The 17969-nt window shown below is 37.0% G+C and overlaps 1 protein-coding gene across 1 annotated transcript in view; it reads right to left on the bottom strand.

The window, feature by feature from the left end:
• Positions 1-17969, bottom strand: part of RGSL1 (regulator of G protein signaling like 1) — a 92037-nt gene that overhangs the window by 12771 nt on the left and 61297 nt on the right. The window contains exons 11-14 of the mRNA XM_044916382.1: positions 8306-8499; positions 6888-7005; positions 6349-6457; positions 3939-4068 (exon numbers count right to left, since the gene is read on the bottom strand). Coding sequence (XP_044772317.1) covers positions 3939-4068; positions 6349-6457; positions 6888-7005; positions 8306-8499 — 551 coding nt within the window. The remainder of the gene's footprint in view (positions 1-3938; positions 4069-6348; positions 6458-6887; positions 7006-8305; positions 8500-17969) is intronic.

Below are 17969 nucleotides of genomic sequence, written 5' to 3'. Positions count from 1 at the left end.
GATGGCTGCATAATATTCCATTGTATATATATACCACATCTTCTTTATCCATTCATCTGTCGATGGACATCTTGGCTCTTTCCACAGTTTGGCTATTGTGGACATTGCTGCTATAAACATCGGGGTGCACGTACCCCTTCGGATCCCTACTTTTGTATCTTTGGGGTAAATACCCAGTAGTGCAATTGCTGGATCATATGGGAGCTCTATTTTCAACTTTTTGAGGAACCTCCATACAGTTTTCCAGAGTGGCTGCACCAGCTTGCATTCCCACCAACAGTGTAGGAGGGTTCCCCTTTCTCCGCATCCCCGCCAACATCTGTCGTTTCCTGACTTGTTAATTTTAGCCATTCTGACTGGTGTGAGGTGGTATCTCATTGAGGTTTTGATTTGGATTTCCCTGATGCCGAGCGATATTGAGCACTTTTTCATGTGTCTGTTGGCCATTTGGATGTCTTGATGAAGTCACTCTTAAACTTGAAGCCTTTGACTTGGGCATAACTAAAATGAAGAAAGGAAACTGTGGACCCATCTTTGGGCCTATCCAAATAGTGATTTTCTACCCTTGGGCTCAACGTTTTACTTTGACTTGAAGGACTGCTGAAAAAGCCATCTGTTCAGATGGTATGACCACAAACACACACACACACACACACACACACACACACACACACACACAAATCAACCGAGTACCGAAAGGTGTTTTCCTGGCGCATGTCTCGTAGAAATATAATTGCACTGTAGGTATGCTAATCCCTAAGATTTCTGCAGAAACTGAATATGCAGGTGTGACCTTCAAAATGGAGTCTGTGGTTCTGATGATGCTTATTCTAGATTTATCAGGGAAGTAATTTAGAAGGAAACTGGGAAAGCAGCACAACAAAAAAGTCAAAACATCAAGAGTAAAGAAGTTTATTGAAACAGAGAGTAGGGCGGTGGAGTAGAAAACAGACACATGAGTAAAGAAGAAGATAGAAGATTCAAGAAGGTTTGGATTGTGTTTCAGAAAAACAAGACACTTATTTTAGAAAGTTTCTTGACTAGGATATATACAAAGAAATCCATTCATAGGAATTTAGGGCTGCGAAGACAACAGTTTTAGGCTGTATCTGGCAAGTAAACCCTGGTTAACTGCCTGGCTGGGTTTAAGAAAATTGTCTAATCCAGCTCTAGAATTTACTATTCTTCCTATAAAACCCATTATTCTGGATATCTGTTCAGGAACCATTGATGTGGGTATGGTGCTTCCTATTGGTGTAAGTGGGATTCCTTTTGGAGAAGTGTTATATATAAAATGGGAGGGTACTACAACATTGAATAAATAGCTAGCACCTCTTATGTTCTAGACCCTGTGCTAGGTCCTAGGGTTACAGCATCAAATAAAGCAAAGCCTCCTCCTTCTTATCTTACAATCTCTCTTTATCTCTTAGACTTGAGTTCGAAGGGGAAAAAAAAAGTTTGAATAGTAGTGGAAGTTGGTATGATGATCAGGGATTTTAGGAAAAAAGTGTGCTAAATCCACTCAAGAAATCTGGGAGCAGTGATATACTTGCAAACCAGCTCTGGTAGGGGTGGGGGAGACCTGATTGTGGTATTTGCTGATTTCTATAATAAATACTTCCACCATAGTTGATTTCAGCTATTGATGGTTCACAAAATGTCCTGAATATTTAACAGTTGACTCTCAACTGGGTTAAGATTGTCAGCTTGTTTTATTTTTTTAAAAGCAAGACCCAATTCTATGCTAGCTATAAGAACACTTTAAATGAAGGGCAGAAATAGGTTATAAGTAGAGGAACTGAAAAAGATAATACATGCATGTTAACACTAATAAAAAGAAAGCTGGAGTGATTATCTTAATCTACAAGGTAGATTTCAGAGAAAAAAATATTACCAACAATAAAGTATTTTTTTGTAATGATAAATGGGTCAATTGATTGAAGGACATAACAATCCCAGAAAAGTCTAAATGATAGTGAAAGAAAACAGACCACTGGCAGGTAGATCTCCCACTGAGCTACAGAAGCACTCTTCTTGGGCTGTCTCATACAAAGCTAAGGATGTGGGAAGTTGAAGTAGGGTGAAATTAGACTTTCTACCATTCTGGGGCATAAGGGTTTGAACTAATTTTATTTAAAAGAAGAAACAAAAGAGCCAGAACTATTCAAAAATCCTAAATGTTTGTGAAGCAGTTCCTAAAACATATATACAAAAACTTTTGCAAATTAGAAAATATCATAATATTAAAATTAAAATTTCAAAAGAAAAATAGACAAAGGACATAAATAATTCAGAAAGGAATACGAATGACCAACAAATAAAGGTACTCAATTACTAAAGAACTATACATAAGAATGGCACATTAGTTTTCATTTACCAGACTGTCAGTTTTTAAGAAGTGCTTAATACCCCAGGTTGGTGACAATGTGGCACTTACTTATACTGTTGGTAAGAGTTTAATTAGTGTAATGTTTTTTTTTTTTTTAAAGATTTTATTTATTTGACAGAGAGAGACACAGCGAGAGAGGGAACACAAGCAGGGGGAGTGGGAGAGGGAGAAGCAGGCTTCCCGCGGAGCAGGTAGCCCGATGCGGGGCTCTGTCCCAGGACCCTGAGATCATGACCTGAGCCAAAGGCAGACGCTTAACAACTGAGCCACCCAGGTGCCCCTGAATTTTAACTGTTTTTAACCATTTACCCATTTCTCCCATTTTAGGGAATTAATCTCATAGAAATACATGATTGCAATATATGTATGTTTTGCAGCATTATTTGTTATACTGACAATTGAAACAACTCAAAAGTCATCAAGAGAGATGAAGGTGATAGGCATTGAGGAGGGCACTTGACGTTATGAGCACTGGGTGTTATATGCAACTGATGAATCACTAAACTCTACCTCTGAAACTAATAATACACTATGTTAATTAATTGAATTTAAATTAAAAAACTCAAAAAAATAAGAGAGATGAGATTTGTCATTATCAATTCCTCTAGTATTATCTCACGCACTTTTGTCATTTCATTAATCTTACTTAATTAATCATAATCATTAATCTCCAGTCCAACTGGCCTGATTGCCATTCCTGCAATGTGCCATGCTCTTTCTTATTTTAGGATTCTATGCAGACCTAGAAATTGCTCCCCACCTATTTTGCCTGTCTAACTTGCTCATTCCAGAAGACAAATTTGTCATTTTCTAGAAGTCTTCCCTGATCCTCCTCCTTGACTAACTAGGGTCTCCCTACAATTATCATTGGGATTACTCACCACATAATAAGAGCAATAACACTGGCTAACCCTTTTATAGTAATGGGTAAAGATACTTTGTATGTATTAACTCACTCAATCCTCACAACAATCTATGGGATAAGCACCATTATTATTACCACTCTGCAGATGAAAAAACTGAGGCACAGAATCACTTTCACAAGGTCCTTCAGTTAAAAAATGGCATATTCAAACCCAGGATATTTGGCTCCAAAATCTGTGGCTCTTACTTTCTATCTTGCCCTCAAAATGTAAGTGCTATGAAGACCTATCCTATACTGCATGTTTACTACTGTATCCCCAGCACCTGGCAAAGTTCCTGCCATATCGTGGATTCTCAAAAAGTGTGTTGAATGAATGAATGAACTAGCAAATGAAGTAGTTGAATAAATCTATACTATGGACAACAGTTTAGTGAAATGTAAGATCTTGCTGCACTTTAGACTAATCATTTTTCACCCTTGCTGACTCTGTCAGCAGAAGCCACTGGACTCACATTCTCTCTAAGCAGGCCTGAGCTTGGCTTTGCACCCATGACCTAGAGCTCTTGCTAGACCCCAGGTTAACACAGGCATGACGCAAAGCAACAGCTCTGCAGCTTCTTACCTGGGCTAACCCCTGTGTCTGAAATGTCAACAGGAAAGACAGTAAATAGAGAAGTAACTTACTTTCCTTGTTATTTTGTAGTTCTAGGTGAAGATATTCTTCAAATTCCTGGTGCTTCCTGGGATCAGACACAAATCTGCGGTACTTGCAAAAGCTCTTAATAAAGCTAATCATTTTCATCCAGCCTCTTCCCTGGGAAAAGAGAGACGGATATGCCACATTCATTAGTATAGCTGCTGTTCCCTGGAAGTCTACTATGTGCCAGAAACTTGACATTCATTAGATTTAATCCTCACAACACCTCCTTTATGAGGAATAATCTTTAGCTCCAATTTAAAGGTGAGGAAAAACAGAGAATTGCAAACCTTCTCCAAATTAAGTGCCTAGTGGGCAGAAGATTCTGGCTTTACCCAGGCACGGGGCCATTGGCAATGCTCCTTCGACTACAGTCTTTCAGCAGTAAGATTTGAGATGCCATGATTAGGAGAGAGAGGGTGAGTGCTAAAAATAGGAAGAAACAGGGGTCGGAGATAAGCATAACTCACAAGAAGGGAATAATGGCTCAGGCAAATTTGAAATGTTGAAGAAATAAGGAAATGAATAAAATCATTTCTAATCATTAAAAAGAGAAAGTACAATTACATGCACATACACACCACACACACACAAATGCGTTTTATAAGTTCCTTGTCTGTTTCTTAATACCCAGTGACCATTCTGTAATTCATTTACCCCTTGGACAAATGGATATTTGGAGTCAGAAAGAATCTTATTGATCAACTAGTTGTTTCATTCTACAAAGAGGGATCTTCAATGTAAGCATGGCTTTAGAGGGCCAGTAGTGAAATACAAAAATCACTGGTTTGGGATCAGAAACTTGGGAGTCTGGAGCCTAGCTTTTCTCTAATTGTGTAATTTGGGCCAATGTACTTAATCTGTGTCTCAGGTCTCCATGTGTAAGAGAGAAACAATAGCCTTCAGGGTTGCGGTGAGGATTAGAGATTATATATGTAAACTCCAATGTCTCCATGTGTAAGAGAGAAACAATAGCCTTCAGGGTTGCGGTGAGGATTAGCGATTATATATGTAAACTCCAATGTAGTGCTTGGTACAAAGTAGGCACAAGTACGTGACAATTTATTTTTATCTTTTCTTATCTAAGAGCAACTGGAAGACCTGAAATTAAAACGAAGTCGTTCTGGGTGCAATATTCTTTTTAATGTCCTACATCAGCATTCACGGTACCCTGACATAGAGCTGACTCATGCATGGAGGGAAAGAAGAAGAGAAAGCAAGGAGTAGACATTTTCATATGGGCATAGTCCATTTCTGTTTTCAGAAATATCTTAGCATGATTTTTGGAGTCAGAGCTGGGCTCAAATTTTTCTGATACTAACCAACTCTACAACACATTGGGCAAGTGATTATTTAAAAGGAACATGTGTTTTTTTTCTCAAATCATATGAAGAGACTTTCCTGAGTAACATTCCTGTCTGGGGGGAGCATGTGTCTTACTGGACAGGCGTCTGAAGTGCACTGGAATTTACTGATGAAACTTCTTTGTAAAGACAATATTTAATTATTGCCATTTTCTTACAAAACTATATTTTGGAAAATTGTGTACTGTCATTTAAAATGCTTTTGTGTAAACTGGAAAAAAATCCTGTCTCTTCCTCCCCCCCCCCCTTTTTTTTTTACTGCTGGCATGGAGAAAGAATGAGCTAAATAACTGATGAGTTTGGAAGAAGAAAATGGACATGTTCTGCTCTCAACCCTCTGCATTCTCTGTTTGCAGGATTCCTGTGCTTAGGCCTGCCCTTTGTCATTCAATAAGGGGTTCACCCAGGAGGCCTAAGTTGATCCATTACACCAGCGGCTGCACATGTAACTGAGTTTAATTTGGCTGCAGAGAGGATTATTAAATCCATCTGGCTTTATGGCCAACCCATGTGCTTCAAACTAGTTTTTTTTTTTTTTTTTTAAGATTTTATTTATTTATTTGAGAGAGAGAGAATGAGAGAGAGCACATGAGACGGGGGAGGGTCAGAGGGAGAAGCAGACTCCCTGCAGAGCAGGGAGCCCGATGTGGGACTCGATCCCGGGACTCCAGGATCATGACCTGAGCCGAAGGCAGTCGCTTAACCAACTGAGCCACCCAGGCGCCCTTCAAACTAGTTTTTAGCGGTAAAAAAACCTGACATTTTGATCTCCATGTATCTGACTGCTGTGTCTATCACACAATTGGTTCTAGTAACAGAGTGAAGGCAAGGATTTTTCCTTAAATTCCCACTGTAACAATTTCTCTGAGCCTCAGGGTCCTCCTTTGTAAAACATGAATTAAGAAACATAACCAAAGAGTAGTTGTTTGGGTGAATAAATAAACTAACAGGGAAACTCTTTGCATGGTTGACAATGCCTAAGCAGTGCTTTCCTTGTCCCTAGTGTCTTGTCTTTACTGTCTTCCTCACTGACCTGGGATTCCTGTAGGTGAGCTGCGGTTTTTGAGGGCTTCTTAGCAGTTTGTACTTCAATATGCCCTTCCTGAGGATAAGGTGGGAACAGCTCTTGGTAATCTTTAAACCTGCCAGAAGGAGACCAAGAACATCAAGAAGGCAAACACCTGGTACATAAAAGGTAACAAGGCAAACCTATCTCAGCTTTTGGAGGAAGGCCAAGTGGGAACTGGGGAATTGTAAGACACTCACAAATACTCTTCTTACCATTTCAATCCTTTGCTAATGTCAGCCTATCAATACTGTATTGTTCCACTCACTGTTCAGGTAAATGAACTGAAGTGTGTATGTGCATGCACGCACGCACACACACATGCATGCACACACATGTGCACAGGTAGGTAGGTAGAGGATTCAAGATAAATTTGATTTTTCTCTTGTAGGGAAGCTCTGGAAGTGAACTGTAAGAATAAATTTGAGACTCCTTGAGTACTATGGCTTTCAGAAGCCAATGAGCAGCTCCAGAAAGAATTATCGCCTTCACTGAGCAATACTTACCACTTTTCTTCCAGAGATTTCATGACAAAGCCCTGTAGCATTAACAGTGTGGTTGTGCTGACATGACGCATTTGAGAGATTTCTTTGATAATAGGGGCATCACACTGCAGTATTTCTTCTAAAAAATGCAAGAGAGAGAAAAAAGTCATCATCTCCTTGTCTACTTTTTCTGAGGTAGCAGGTGTGTTTTTCATCTTAGAGACTCAGTCCCTTATCCTTAATCTGGTTAGACTCTGAGCTCTCCAAAATTTGTTTGAAAATCTCAAAAGCATAATTGTAGAGCAAATACAGTCCTGGTTTACTTCCATTCAAATTTCAAAAATGAGTGCTTAAGGGGAAGGAAATATTTAAAAGACTCATTTCTGCAGCTAGCTTAAAGTGTTTGGTTTAGGAAGAGAGCAGAAGAGTAAAGGATTAAAGTTAAATTGCTGGGGCAGATGGGGAGGGAATCCAAGATTACAAATAAGTATCATGAGGGCAATATGATTTTCCAGGTGTTCAGAGACTATTGTGTTCATTAATAAGACTTGAAAACTTATCAAGGACAAGATCTGCAAACTTTTCTTTGTCTTATTCCTGAGAATCAACAAGTAAATATTTCTTACAAGTAAACATTTGCCAGTTTTACCTCTTTTTTTACTTTCATAAAATTTATAAGCTTATCTTGGTCATCACAAGCAAATACACACACACACACACACACACCCATTTGTTCATTTGTGCCAAAATAAAAGACTTTATCTTCATTGCTTTGCTATAGATTTGTTTACTTTGAGGATGGGATTATGCTCACCTCCCTTTTTTCCCTCTAGAATAAGAGGTCAACACTTTACTTGCAACTTCTGTTTCTGGCCAAGATGAATTTACGTGGGTCAGATTGCCCTCCCTCCACAGGCAAGTAAACAAAATTTATTAAACAAAGATTTTCAGGGAGACAGTTCTTCCCAGGACAACTCTCTCTATAACCCATAATAGGTGAATACTCCAACTTTATATACAGCTAACTCTTGCTTTTGTATCTAAATTACTGTCTAGTTGATTTAAGGGTCAAATAACTTGAGTTTGAATTCAAGATTTCTGTGTTTCATCGTCCTCATTAGTAAAATGGAGGTATTCATTCCTATCTTATAGAGATTAAATAAAATCCTATTTTCAGTGCTGAATAGAGTTAAATGAGAGGATATATTTCACATTTAAGTACAAGTGTCTTGTGCTTGACTTATCATAGTAGTATTTACTTTAGATTTATTATTGTTGCTCTCTCCTTTTATTGTCCCTCTTAATCTTTGTCTCAGTACTGCCCATGTGGCCACTGCTCTGTTCTGCTCTTTCAGGGGGCTCACATGAGGCAGGTTCTCCGCCAAACTCTTCTCCTAAGATACTAAAGGGAGAAGGGAGCAGGAGAAGAGGATGCATACCAGCAGAGGCTTTGCCATGGAAGAAAGTCTTGATTATATTTTCAAAGAGAGACTTGTACATTTTTTCATTTGTCTCAATACTGATCTTATGTATGGCTACCAGGAATTGCAAGGGGCTTTCAGCCTTCCGTTCTTTGAGGAACTCTCTGAAGAACTCCAAGTGGTGTGTATTTAGGAGGACTTCTGTTAGGTTTCTGGAAAACAAGAAAGCATCATTGGTGAAGAGAAAAGGATGGTGACCCCAGACTTTAGCCATGAGTGAAAAGTGGAGTGAATAAATTGGTTACTATGCCTATTTCCTTGGAGATAAATGTAAACTTTTATATATCTACCCTAAGCGTGGTCCAATCATTTGACAACCCCAAAAGAAGAGGAGGAGAGGTATTTTAAAGGAGATAATGTCTTTTTTTTCCCAAGGAAACCCTCTTTTTACATTGTCAATTCAAAGCAACCTCTAATTGGCACTCATTTCAGTGAGGCAGAGCATGAGTGATCAGTTGTTATTGATCAATATTTCTAAATTTCTTTTGCTGACTTATTCTTTCACATTTTCTTAAATATAGGTGCTCCTAATGTTTTATCCTCAATCTTCTTTACTTTTGCTTTATGATTTTTTTCCCCTGGGTAATGTCTGCATCCTCTGGGGTTTCAGTTTTCATTGATATGAGGAAATGGTTTCATTTTATTTTGATTTTCATTGATAGCCTATCTCTAGTTCTCATGACCTCCATTTCAAAATTCCAACTGTCCATTCAACTTCATCTTTGTCATAGTTATTATTTAAACCTCTATACACACATCCATATGTTGTCCAACTTATTCTTCCTCCTTTATATACTTATTTCATTAAGTATGATGTTAGCTGTAAGTTTTTTTTAATAGATGACCTCTATTTGAATAAGATGGTATACTTCCATTTTAATTTTATTGAGAATTTTTATCATGAATGGGTGATGGATTTTGTAAAATGCTTTTCATTCACCAATTAGGATAATCATGTGGAATTTTCTGCCTTATTTTATTAATATGGCATGTTGTATTAATTGACTTTTGGATGTTAGAGCAACTGTACATTCCTGGGATAAATCCCATTTGGTTATTTTGTATAATATTTTCTACATCTTTCTGGATTTGGTTTGCTAATATTTTGTTGAGGATTTTTATATCTAGATTTGAGAGGGAAATTGGTCTGTAACTTTCATTTCTTATGATATCTTTGTTTGACTTTGGGATCAGGATAATACTTTTTTGACCTCATAGAATAATTTAGCAAGTGTTCCTTTTCCTCTATTTTCTCAAAGAGTTCATGGACTATTATTGGTATTATTTGTCCTGTAACTATTGCATAGATTTCTCCAATGAAGCCATCTGTATCTAGACTTTCCTCTGTGAGACTATTTTAAGTTACTAATTTAGTTTCTTCTCTTGTTACAGATTTATTCACATTTTCTGCTTCTTGAGTCAGTTTCAGAAATTTGGTTATTTCTAGAAACTTACTAATTTCATCTAAGTTGTCTAATTTGTTCCTTGCATTTCTTCAAAAATCTAATTAATTTCTGTAGAGTCAGTGATTATGTTCTCTTTCAGTTCAGATTTTGGTGATCTGTGTCATCTCATTTTTCCCCCTTGACCAGTATAGCTAATGGTTCATCTTTTTTTTTTTTATCTTTACAAAAAACCTACTTGTGCCTTGATTTTTTTTTTTTTTTTTTTTTTTGGTCTAGATTTTGTTGACTTCCACTATATTTATTATTTACTTCCTTCTACTTTCATTGAGTTTAGTTTGAATATATCATTCCAACTTTGGTCTCCATTATTTCTGATGTGAAGTAAACTTTAATCTTTTTGTAGTTCCCTTGAATATAAGTCATTTTTCTCTTGTAGCATTTAAGATTTTTCTCTTTGTCTTTCAACATTTTGACTATGATGTGTCTAGATTTGGATCCTTTGAGTTTTTCCTACTTGGGGTTCATGAAGCTTTTTGTATGTCTTAATTAGGGCTTTAATAAAATTTGGAAAATATTCAACCTTTATATATTCAAAAAATTTTCTGCCCCTCTCTTTCCTCTCTTTCTGGGATTTCCATTATTTCATGTTGGTGTGCTTACTGGAGTCTCTCAGGTCTCTGAGGTTCTGTTTATGTTTCTTTATTCTTTTTTTTTTCTTCAGACTGGATAATGTCTATTGAGCTATTTTCAAGTTCACTGCTTCTTCTGCCAAATCTGCTGTTGATTCTCTCTAGTGAGTTTTTCATTTCAGTTATTGTACTTCTCAACTCCACATTTTTATTTGGTTCTATTTTACAATTTCTATCTTATTAATATTTTCTATTTGATGAGTCATTGTCCTAAGACTTTCCTTTAATTTTTTAAACATGGTTTCCTTTGTTTCATGAAGCAATTTGCCTAGAAGACTTTGGTAAGTCCGATATCTAAATCACCTCAGAGACAGCTTCTATTGACTGCTTTTTTCCTTCTGTGTATGAACCATACTTTTCTGTATGTTTTTTCTTGGGAGGTGGGGGGTATGTCTCATAATTTTTTGTTGTTGTTCTTTAAAACTGATGTTTTAGATAAAATAATTTACAGAGTTCTGATTTTTTTTTGAAAAGTTTGTCCAGTTTTATTACTGCTTTAATGGGGAGACAATTTGTGATGTTCTTACTTCACTATTCCAGAAGTCTGATTCTTCCTCTTCAGTCATTTTAAACTCTGTATCTTCTCTTCCATTTCTACTCCCACTGTTTAATTAAAACTTTTAATATCACTTGTCTAAACAACTGCAGTGACCTTCTGACTATTATTTCTGTCTTCAGTCTCTGATTCTCAGACTCTTTATATATCATTACTATTTCTGCCAGGGTAATGTTTTTAAAATCCATATAACAGTTATTTCTGGTACTCTTGTTCCAACAAATGCCAAGGAATTCTCATTTCCAGTTAAGCAATACAAATTCCTTAATAATTCATTTAAAATCTTCTTTCTATTATTTGGTCTCAATCTGGCTTTCTAATCTTACGCTTTATGTCCTTCACCTCATGCATTCTATGCTTTAACACCACTGGACTATTTTTAAGTTTTTAAGTATTTTTATATTTGTGAGTTTATATGTTGGTGTCATTTCTTTAGCTTGGAAGGTTTAGCCCAAAATACTCTCATTTCTTTGCACATGCACATGAATTTGTACATGTAGTTTGGGGCCTCTTCTGACTCTAACTTTTCCTAGTCCTCACTCAGAATTTCCTTCTCTTTCCTATACTCTTATAGTAATCAGCCAATATTTTATTATAACATTATAAAGTCAGCCTTGTATTTTATTTAGTTCTGTATTAGATTAAAGGCAAGGACTATATTTCATTTTTTGTAACATTAGTGTCTGGGACACAGTATATGATCAATGACTGTTTATTATATTGAATGAGGGCTAGGGACAAAGTTTAAGAGAATTGCAACTGTGGTATCCCTGGGCCATTCTCTTTTGGTCTTAACTGAAGATATGAAACTGAACTATATGACTTCTGTGATATTTATACTCAACTAAATTGGAAAATAAGTATTTCTGTAGACATAATGGAGAGTGGTGAGTGGTACAAATTGGAACAGCAAAAGGAATAAATGATTGATGCTCAGAGAATAATTTCAGTTCCCCAAAGGGAAGGGAGGTCTATCTAGTGTATTTAGAAGAGACAGAGGACTTACCACTCTCAATGAATGTTATCAGTAACTGAAAGCATACTTCAGAAAGCTTTCTCTGTGCAAAATATTCTCCCAGTGACTTTGACTACCAAATTTGTATGTGTTACTATATCTTTATCTTCTTTAAGGACTTTTCATATACCTAGTAATTAATAGGTAATTACTGAATAAAAAAATGAATTATTGAATGGATGACATGGCCTACAAGAAAATCATAGTCAAGTTGAGAAGATGCAACACATACTTAAAAAATAAAGAGCAGTAAAAAGTAGTACATGGTAAGTGTTTGTGTTGTATTTCAGACATTTAGTATTCAGAGAAGAGGAAATCATAGCATACATCTAACTGAAAAAGTTTTAATGTAGAGGTGGCACTTATGCTAAGGTAAGTAGAAAGAAAGGTGAGTGGACACCCCTGAAAGAAAGGGCCACAGAGTTTTTTCCTAGCAGTAAAACCTTAATGATATTGACTCTAGGACTGATTATAAGGGGGAGAGACATGAAGTAAGGAACCATTTAGGAGGCTACTACAGTAGTACACAATCCAGAAAAACAAATAGCAGGGATATATGTATAAAGATGGTTATTGTGGTATTGTTTATGGCCATGAAAAATTAAAAATAATGTAACGTCCATTAAAAAGTCCGTAAAAGGGCACCTGGGTGACTCAGTCAGTTAAGTGTCTGACTCTTGATTTCAGCTCAAGTCATGATCTCAGGGTCATGGGATCCACCCCTGTGTCAGACTCCTTACTCAGTGGGGAGTCTGCTGGAGATTCTCTCTTTTCCTCTCCCTCTACCCCTCCCCCCCCACTCCGTGCTCATCTTTTCTCTCTCTTAAATAAATAAATAAATCTTTTTTGTTAAAGTCCATAAAAATGTCCATAAAAAAACTTGCTAGGGATGCCTGGGTGGCTCAGTTGGTTAAGCATTTGCTTTTGGCTCAGATCATGATCCCAGGGTCCTAGGATTGAGTCCCACATCAGGCTTCTTGCTCAGCAGGGAGCCTGCTTCTCCCTCTGCCTGCTACTCCCTCTGCTTGTGCTTTCTCTCTTTCTCTGACAAATAAATAAATAAAATCTTATAAAAAAAACCAACACAAACATGCTACATCTATACCATGAAAGGAGGTAGAACTCTACATACTGATATGAAACGATGTCCATGATAGTTTTTTTAGGTTAAAAAATGTTATTGTATAATATATATTGCATGGTGTCAATTTTAGAAACAAATAATGGGTTTAAAATACAAAGTGTGTGTGGGGAGGAGTTAAGATGGCAGAGTAGTAGGGGGACCCTAAGCTTTTCTTGTCCCTTGAACACAGCGAGATAGTTATCAAATCATTGTAAACACCCAACAAATCAATTGGAGATTTGAGAGAACAAAAACTGCAAGTCTACAAGTAGAAAAGCAGCCTTATTTGGAAGGTAGGAGGTGAAGAGAGTTGACTTGTGGGAGATATAGCTGTGGATACATCGGCAGGGAGGGAGCCTGCTTATGGAGTCTACCACAAAGTATTATAAGGAGCAGAGTGCAAAATCTGAACTTTTAGAAGTCTGCTACTGTGAGGGATGTGCCTGGTTTAAAGGTACTCAGGTGGCAAAGTGGGGCAGAATCTGAGGAGTCACAGCATGGTCTCAGGATCCCCTGGGTTGCAAGAAGAATGGGTGGCACTAACCTGCTGACTGTTCCCAGGCATAGTAGCGGGTAAAGCCCGCTGAGAGCTGTGGGTCTTGGTGCTAGCTTTTGCTCTGTTTTGCCATAAACTTCACACCACTACACAGTCCTGCTATGCACGGTCATGTTACTGCTTTCCTGGGACTCCCTGGCAAAGGGCAAAAGTGCAGCGAGACCCTCCCCCGGAGGAGCAGCATGGATCTGTGTTGCAGGAGTCCCTAAAATTTGGTGTTTTGAAACTCAGCCATGTGACTGAGATAAAAAAGCTTGGACACAGGCAGGGTGAATTCAGGGTTCAGATGGAAACTGGGGATACAAGTGAGGTGACTGATTGCTCTTCTGTGAGGGCTCACTGAAGAGTGGGGGCCATGAACTTTCAACTCCAGGACTAGAGAGCAGGGTGCTGCCATATTCATCCCATCCAGGAGTGCTGAAAGCTTTCAGGGAGCAAAACAGCACCATCTAGTGGAAGCTGGAGCTGCTTACAGCAAACCGCGTCCCCTGTGCCCTGGAGGTGCATTTCCACTGAAATAAGTCAGCCAGAGAATCAGGGCCCAGACCCTTTACCCAGAAGACCAGCACAAACAACTGGCTTGCACCAAGTCTACTGATCATAGAGTGCTTTTTCATTTTTCTTATTTTTTTCAATTCCTCTTGTTAATTTTTTATTATTTAAAAAAATTTTATTTATATATATTACATATATATTTTTTTCTTTTTTTGGTTTATTTTCAGGGTTTTTTCCCTTTGTTTTTGAAAATTTTTTTTTTTTTAAATTTTGGGATCTACATTCTTTTAACAGGCTGATCAAAACACACCAAGGATCTAGGGGTTTTGTTTGTTTGTTTTGGGGGGTTTTTTCATTGTTTTTGTTTGTTTGTTTGTTTTTCTTTTTTCTTTCTTCTTTTCTTTCCTGAACAAAATGACAAGATGGAGAAATTCACCCCAAAAGAAAGATCAGGAAGTAGAACTCACAGCCAGGGATTTAATCAATACACATATAAATAAGATATCTGAACTAGAATTTAAAACAACAATTACAAGGATACTAGCTGGACTTGAAAAAAGCATAGAAGACACTAGAGAATCCCAGAGATAAAAGAACTAAAATCTAGTCAGGCTGAAATTAAAAATACTATAACCAAGATGTAATCCCAAATGGAGGCCATAAAAGTGAGGATGGATGAAGCAGAGAAGCAATTCAGTGATACAGAAGATAAAATTATGGAAAATAATGAAGCTGAAAAGAAGAGGGAAAGAAAGGTAATGGACCAATGAAGGTAGACTTAGGGAACTCAGCAACTTGTTAAAACATAATACCATTCATATCATAAGAGTCCCAGAAGATGAAGAGAGAGAAAAAGGGGCAGAAGGTTTATTCAAATAAATTATGGCTGAAAAATTCCCTAATCTGGGGAAGGACACAGACACCAAAATGCCCATTAAATTCAACAAAAGCCGACCATTGCCAAGGCATATCATAGTCAAATTCACAAAATACACAGACAAGGAAAGAATCCTGAAAGCAGAATGGGGGAAAAAAGGTCCTAAACCTGTAAGGGAGACAGATCAGGTTTGCAATGTAGCAGGCCAGAAGAGAGTGGCAGGAAATATTTAACTTGCTGAATGGGAAAAATATGCAGTCAAGAATTTTTTATCCAGAAAGGCTGTCATTCAGAATAGAAGGAGAGATAAAGAGTTTCCCAAACAAAAACTAAAGGAGTTTGTGACCACTAAACCAGCCCTGCAAGGAATTTTAAGGGGGACTCTTTAGGGGAGACAAAAAGAGCAAAAGCAATAAAGACTAGTAAGGACCAGAGAATATCACTAGAAACACCAGATCTACAGGTAACACAGTGGCAATAAAGTCATATCTCTCAATAATCACTCTGAATGTAAATGTATTAGCTGCACCAATAAAAAGACATAGGATATCAGAATGGATAAAAAACCAAGATCCCTCTATATGATGCCTACAAGAGACTAATTTTAGACCTAAAAACACCTGCAGATTGAAAGTGAGGGGATAGAGAGCCAACTATAATGCTAATGGATGACAAAAGAAAGCCAGAATAGCCATACTTATATCAGACAAACTAGATTTTAAAACAAAGACTGTAACAAGAGATAAAGAAGGGCATTATATCATAATTAAGGGATCTATCCATCAAGAAGATCCATCAAGAAGATCCCAAATTGGGACACACAAATATATAAATCAATTAATAATAAACATAAAGAAACCCATTGATAATAATACAATAATAGTAGGGGACTTTAACACCCCACTTACAACAATAGACAGGTCATCTATGCAGAAAATCAACAAGGAAACAATGGCTTTGAATGACACACTGGATCAGATGGACTTAACAAATATATTCAGAACATTTCATCCTAAAGCAGCAGGATACACATTCTTTTTGAGTGCACATGGAACACTCTCCAGAATAGATCACATACTGGGTCACAAATCAACCCTCAACAAGAACAAAAAGACTGAGATCATACCATGCATATTTTCAGACCACAATGCTGTGAAACTTGAAGTCAACCACAAGAAAAAATTTGGAAAGACCTCAAATACATGGAGGTTAAAGAACATCCTACTAAAGAATGAATGGGTTAACCAAGACATTAAAGAAGAAAAAAAAAATACATGGAAGCAAATGAAAATGAAAACACAACAGTCCAAAACCTTTGGGATGCAGCAAAGGCAGTCCTAAGAGGGAAGTATATTGCAATACGGGCCTATGTCAAGAAGGAAGAAAAGTCTCAAATGCACATCCTAACCTTACACCTAAAGGAGTTAGAAAAGGGACAGCAAATAAAGCCTAAAACCCAGAATAAGGGAAATAATGATTAGAACAGAAATAAACAATATAGAAACAAACAAACAAAAACCGAGTAGAATGGATTAACAAAACTAAGACCTGGCTCTTCAAAAGAATTAGTAGAATTGATAAACTCCTAGCCAGACCTGTCAAAAAAAAAAAAAAAAAAAAGAGAGAGAGAGAGAAAGGACCCAAATAGAGATCACAACCAACACCACAGAAATATAAAAAATTATAAGAGAATATATGAAAAATTATATGCCAACAAACTGGGCAACTTGGGAGAAATGGACAAATTCCTAGAAATCAACAAACTACCAAAATGGAAACAGGGAGAAATAGAAAATTTGAACAGACCTATAACCAGCAAAGAAATTGAATCAGTAATAAAAAATCTCCTAATAAACAAAAGTCCTGGGACAGATGGATTCCCAGGGGAATTTATTTGTTTGTTTGTTTGTTTATTTTGGGGAATTAATTTAAAGAAGAGTTAATACCTATTCTTCTCAAACTGTCCCCCAAAAATAAAAATGTAAGAAAAACTTCCAAACTCATTCTATGAAGCCAGCATTACCTTGATTCCAGAACCAGACAAGGACCCCACTAAAAAGGAGAATTACAGGCCAATATCCCTGATGAACATGGATGTAAAAATATCACCAAAAATAGCAGCAAATCTAACTCAACAGTATGTTAAAATAATTATTCACCCTGATCAAATGGGATTTATCCCTGGGCTGCAGGGGTGGTTCAATATTCACAAATCAATGAATGTGATACACCACATTAATAAAAGAAAGGATAAGAACCATATGATACTGTCAATAGATTCAGAAAAAGCATTTGACAAAATACAGCATCCATTTAAAACCCTCAAGAAAGTAGGGATGGGGGAACATAATGCAACATCATAAGGCCATATGTGAAAGAACCCTAGCTAATATAATTCTCTATGGGGAAAAACTGAGAGATTTTCATCTATGGTCAGGAACAAGACAAGGATGTCCACTCTCACCATTACTATTTAACAGTACTGGAAGTCTTAGTCTCAGCAATCAGACAACAAGAAGAAATAAAAGGCATCCAAATTGGTAAGGAAGAAGTAAAACTGTCACTATTTATAGATGACATCATACTCTATGTAGAAAACCCGAAAGACTCCACCAAGAAAATTGCTAGAACTAATACATGAATTCAGCAAAGTTGCAGGATATAAAATCAATGTGCAGAAATCTGTTGCATTTCTATACATCAGTAATGAAGCAGCAAAAAAAGAAATCAAGGAATCGATACCATTTGCAATTCCACCAAGAACAATAAGATACCTAGGAATAAACCTAACTAAAGAGGTAAAAGACCTATACTCTGAAAACTATAGATCGTTTATGAAAGAAATTGAAGAGGATACAAAGAAATGGAAAAGCATTCCATGCTCATGGATTGGAAGAACAAACAT

This window comes from Neomonachus schauinslandi, chromosome 6 (genome assembly GCF_002201575.2).
Source record: "Neomonachus schauinslandi chromosome 6, ASM220157v2, whole genome shotgun sequence".
NCBI lineage: Eukaryota > Metazoa > Chordata > Mammalia > Carnivora > Phocidae > Neomonachus > Neomonachus schauinslandi.
The sequence above is the reverse complement of the archived record's forward strand: the minus strand, read 5'-3'. Positions and strand labels throughout refer to the sequence as shown.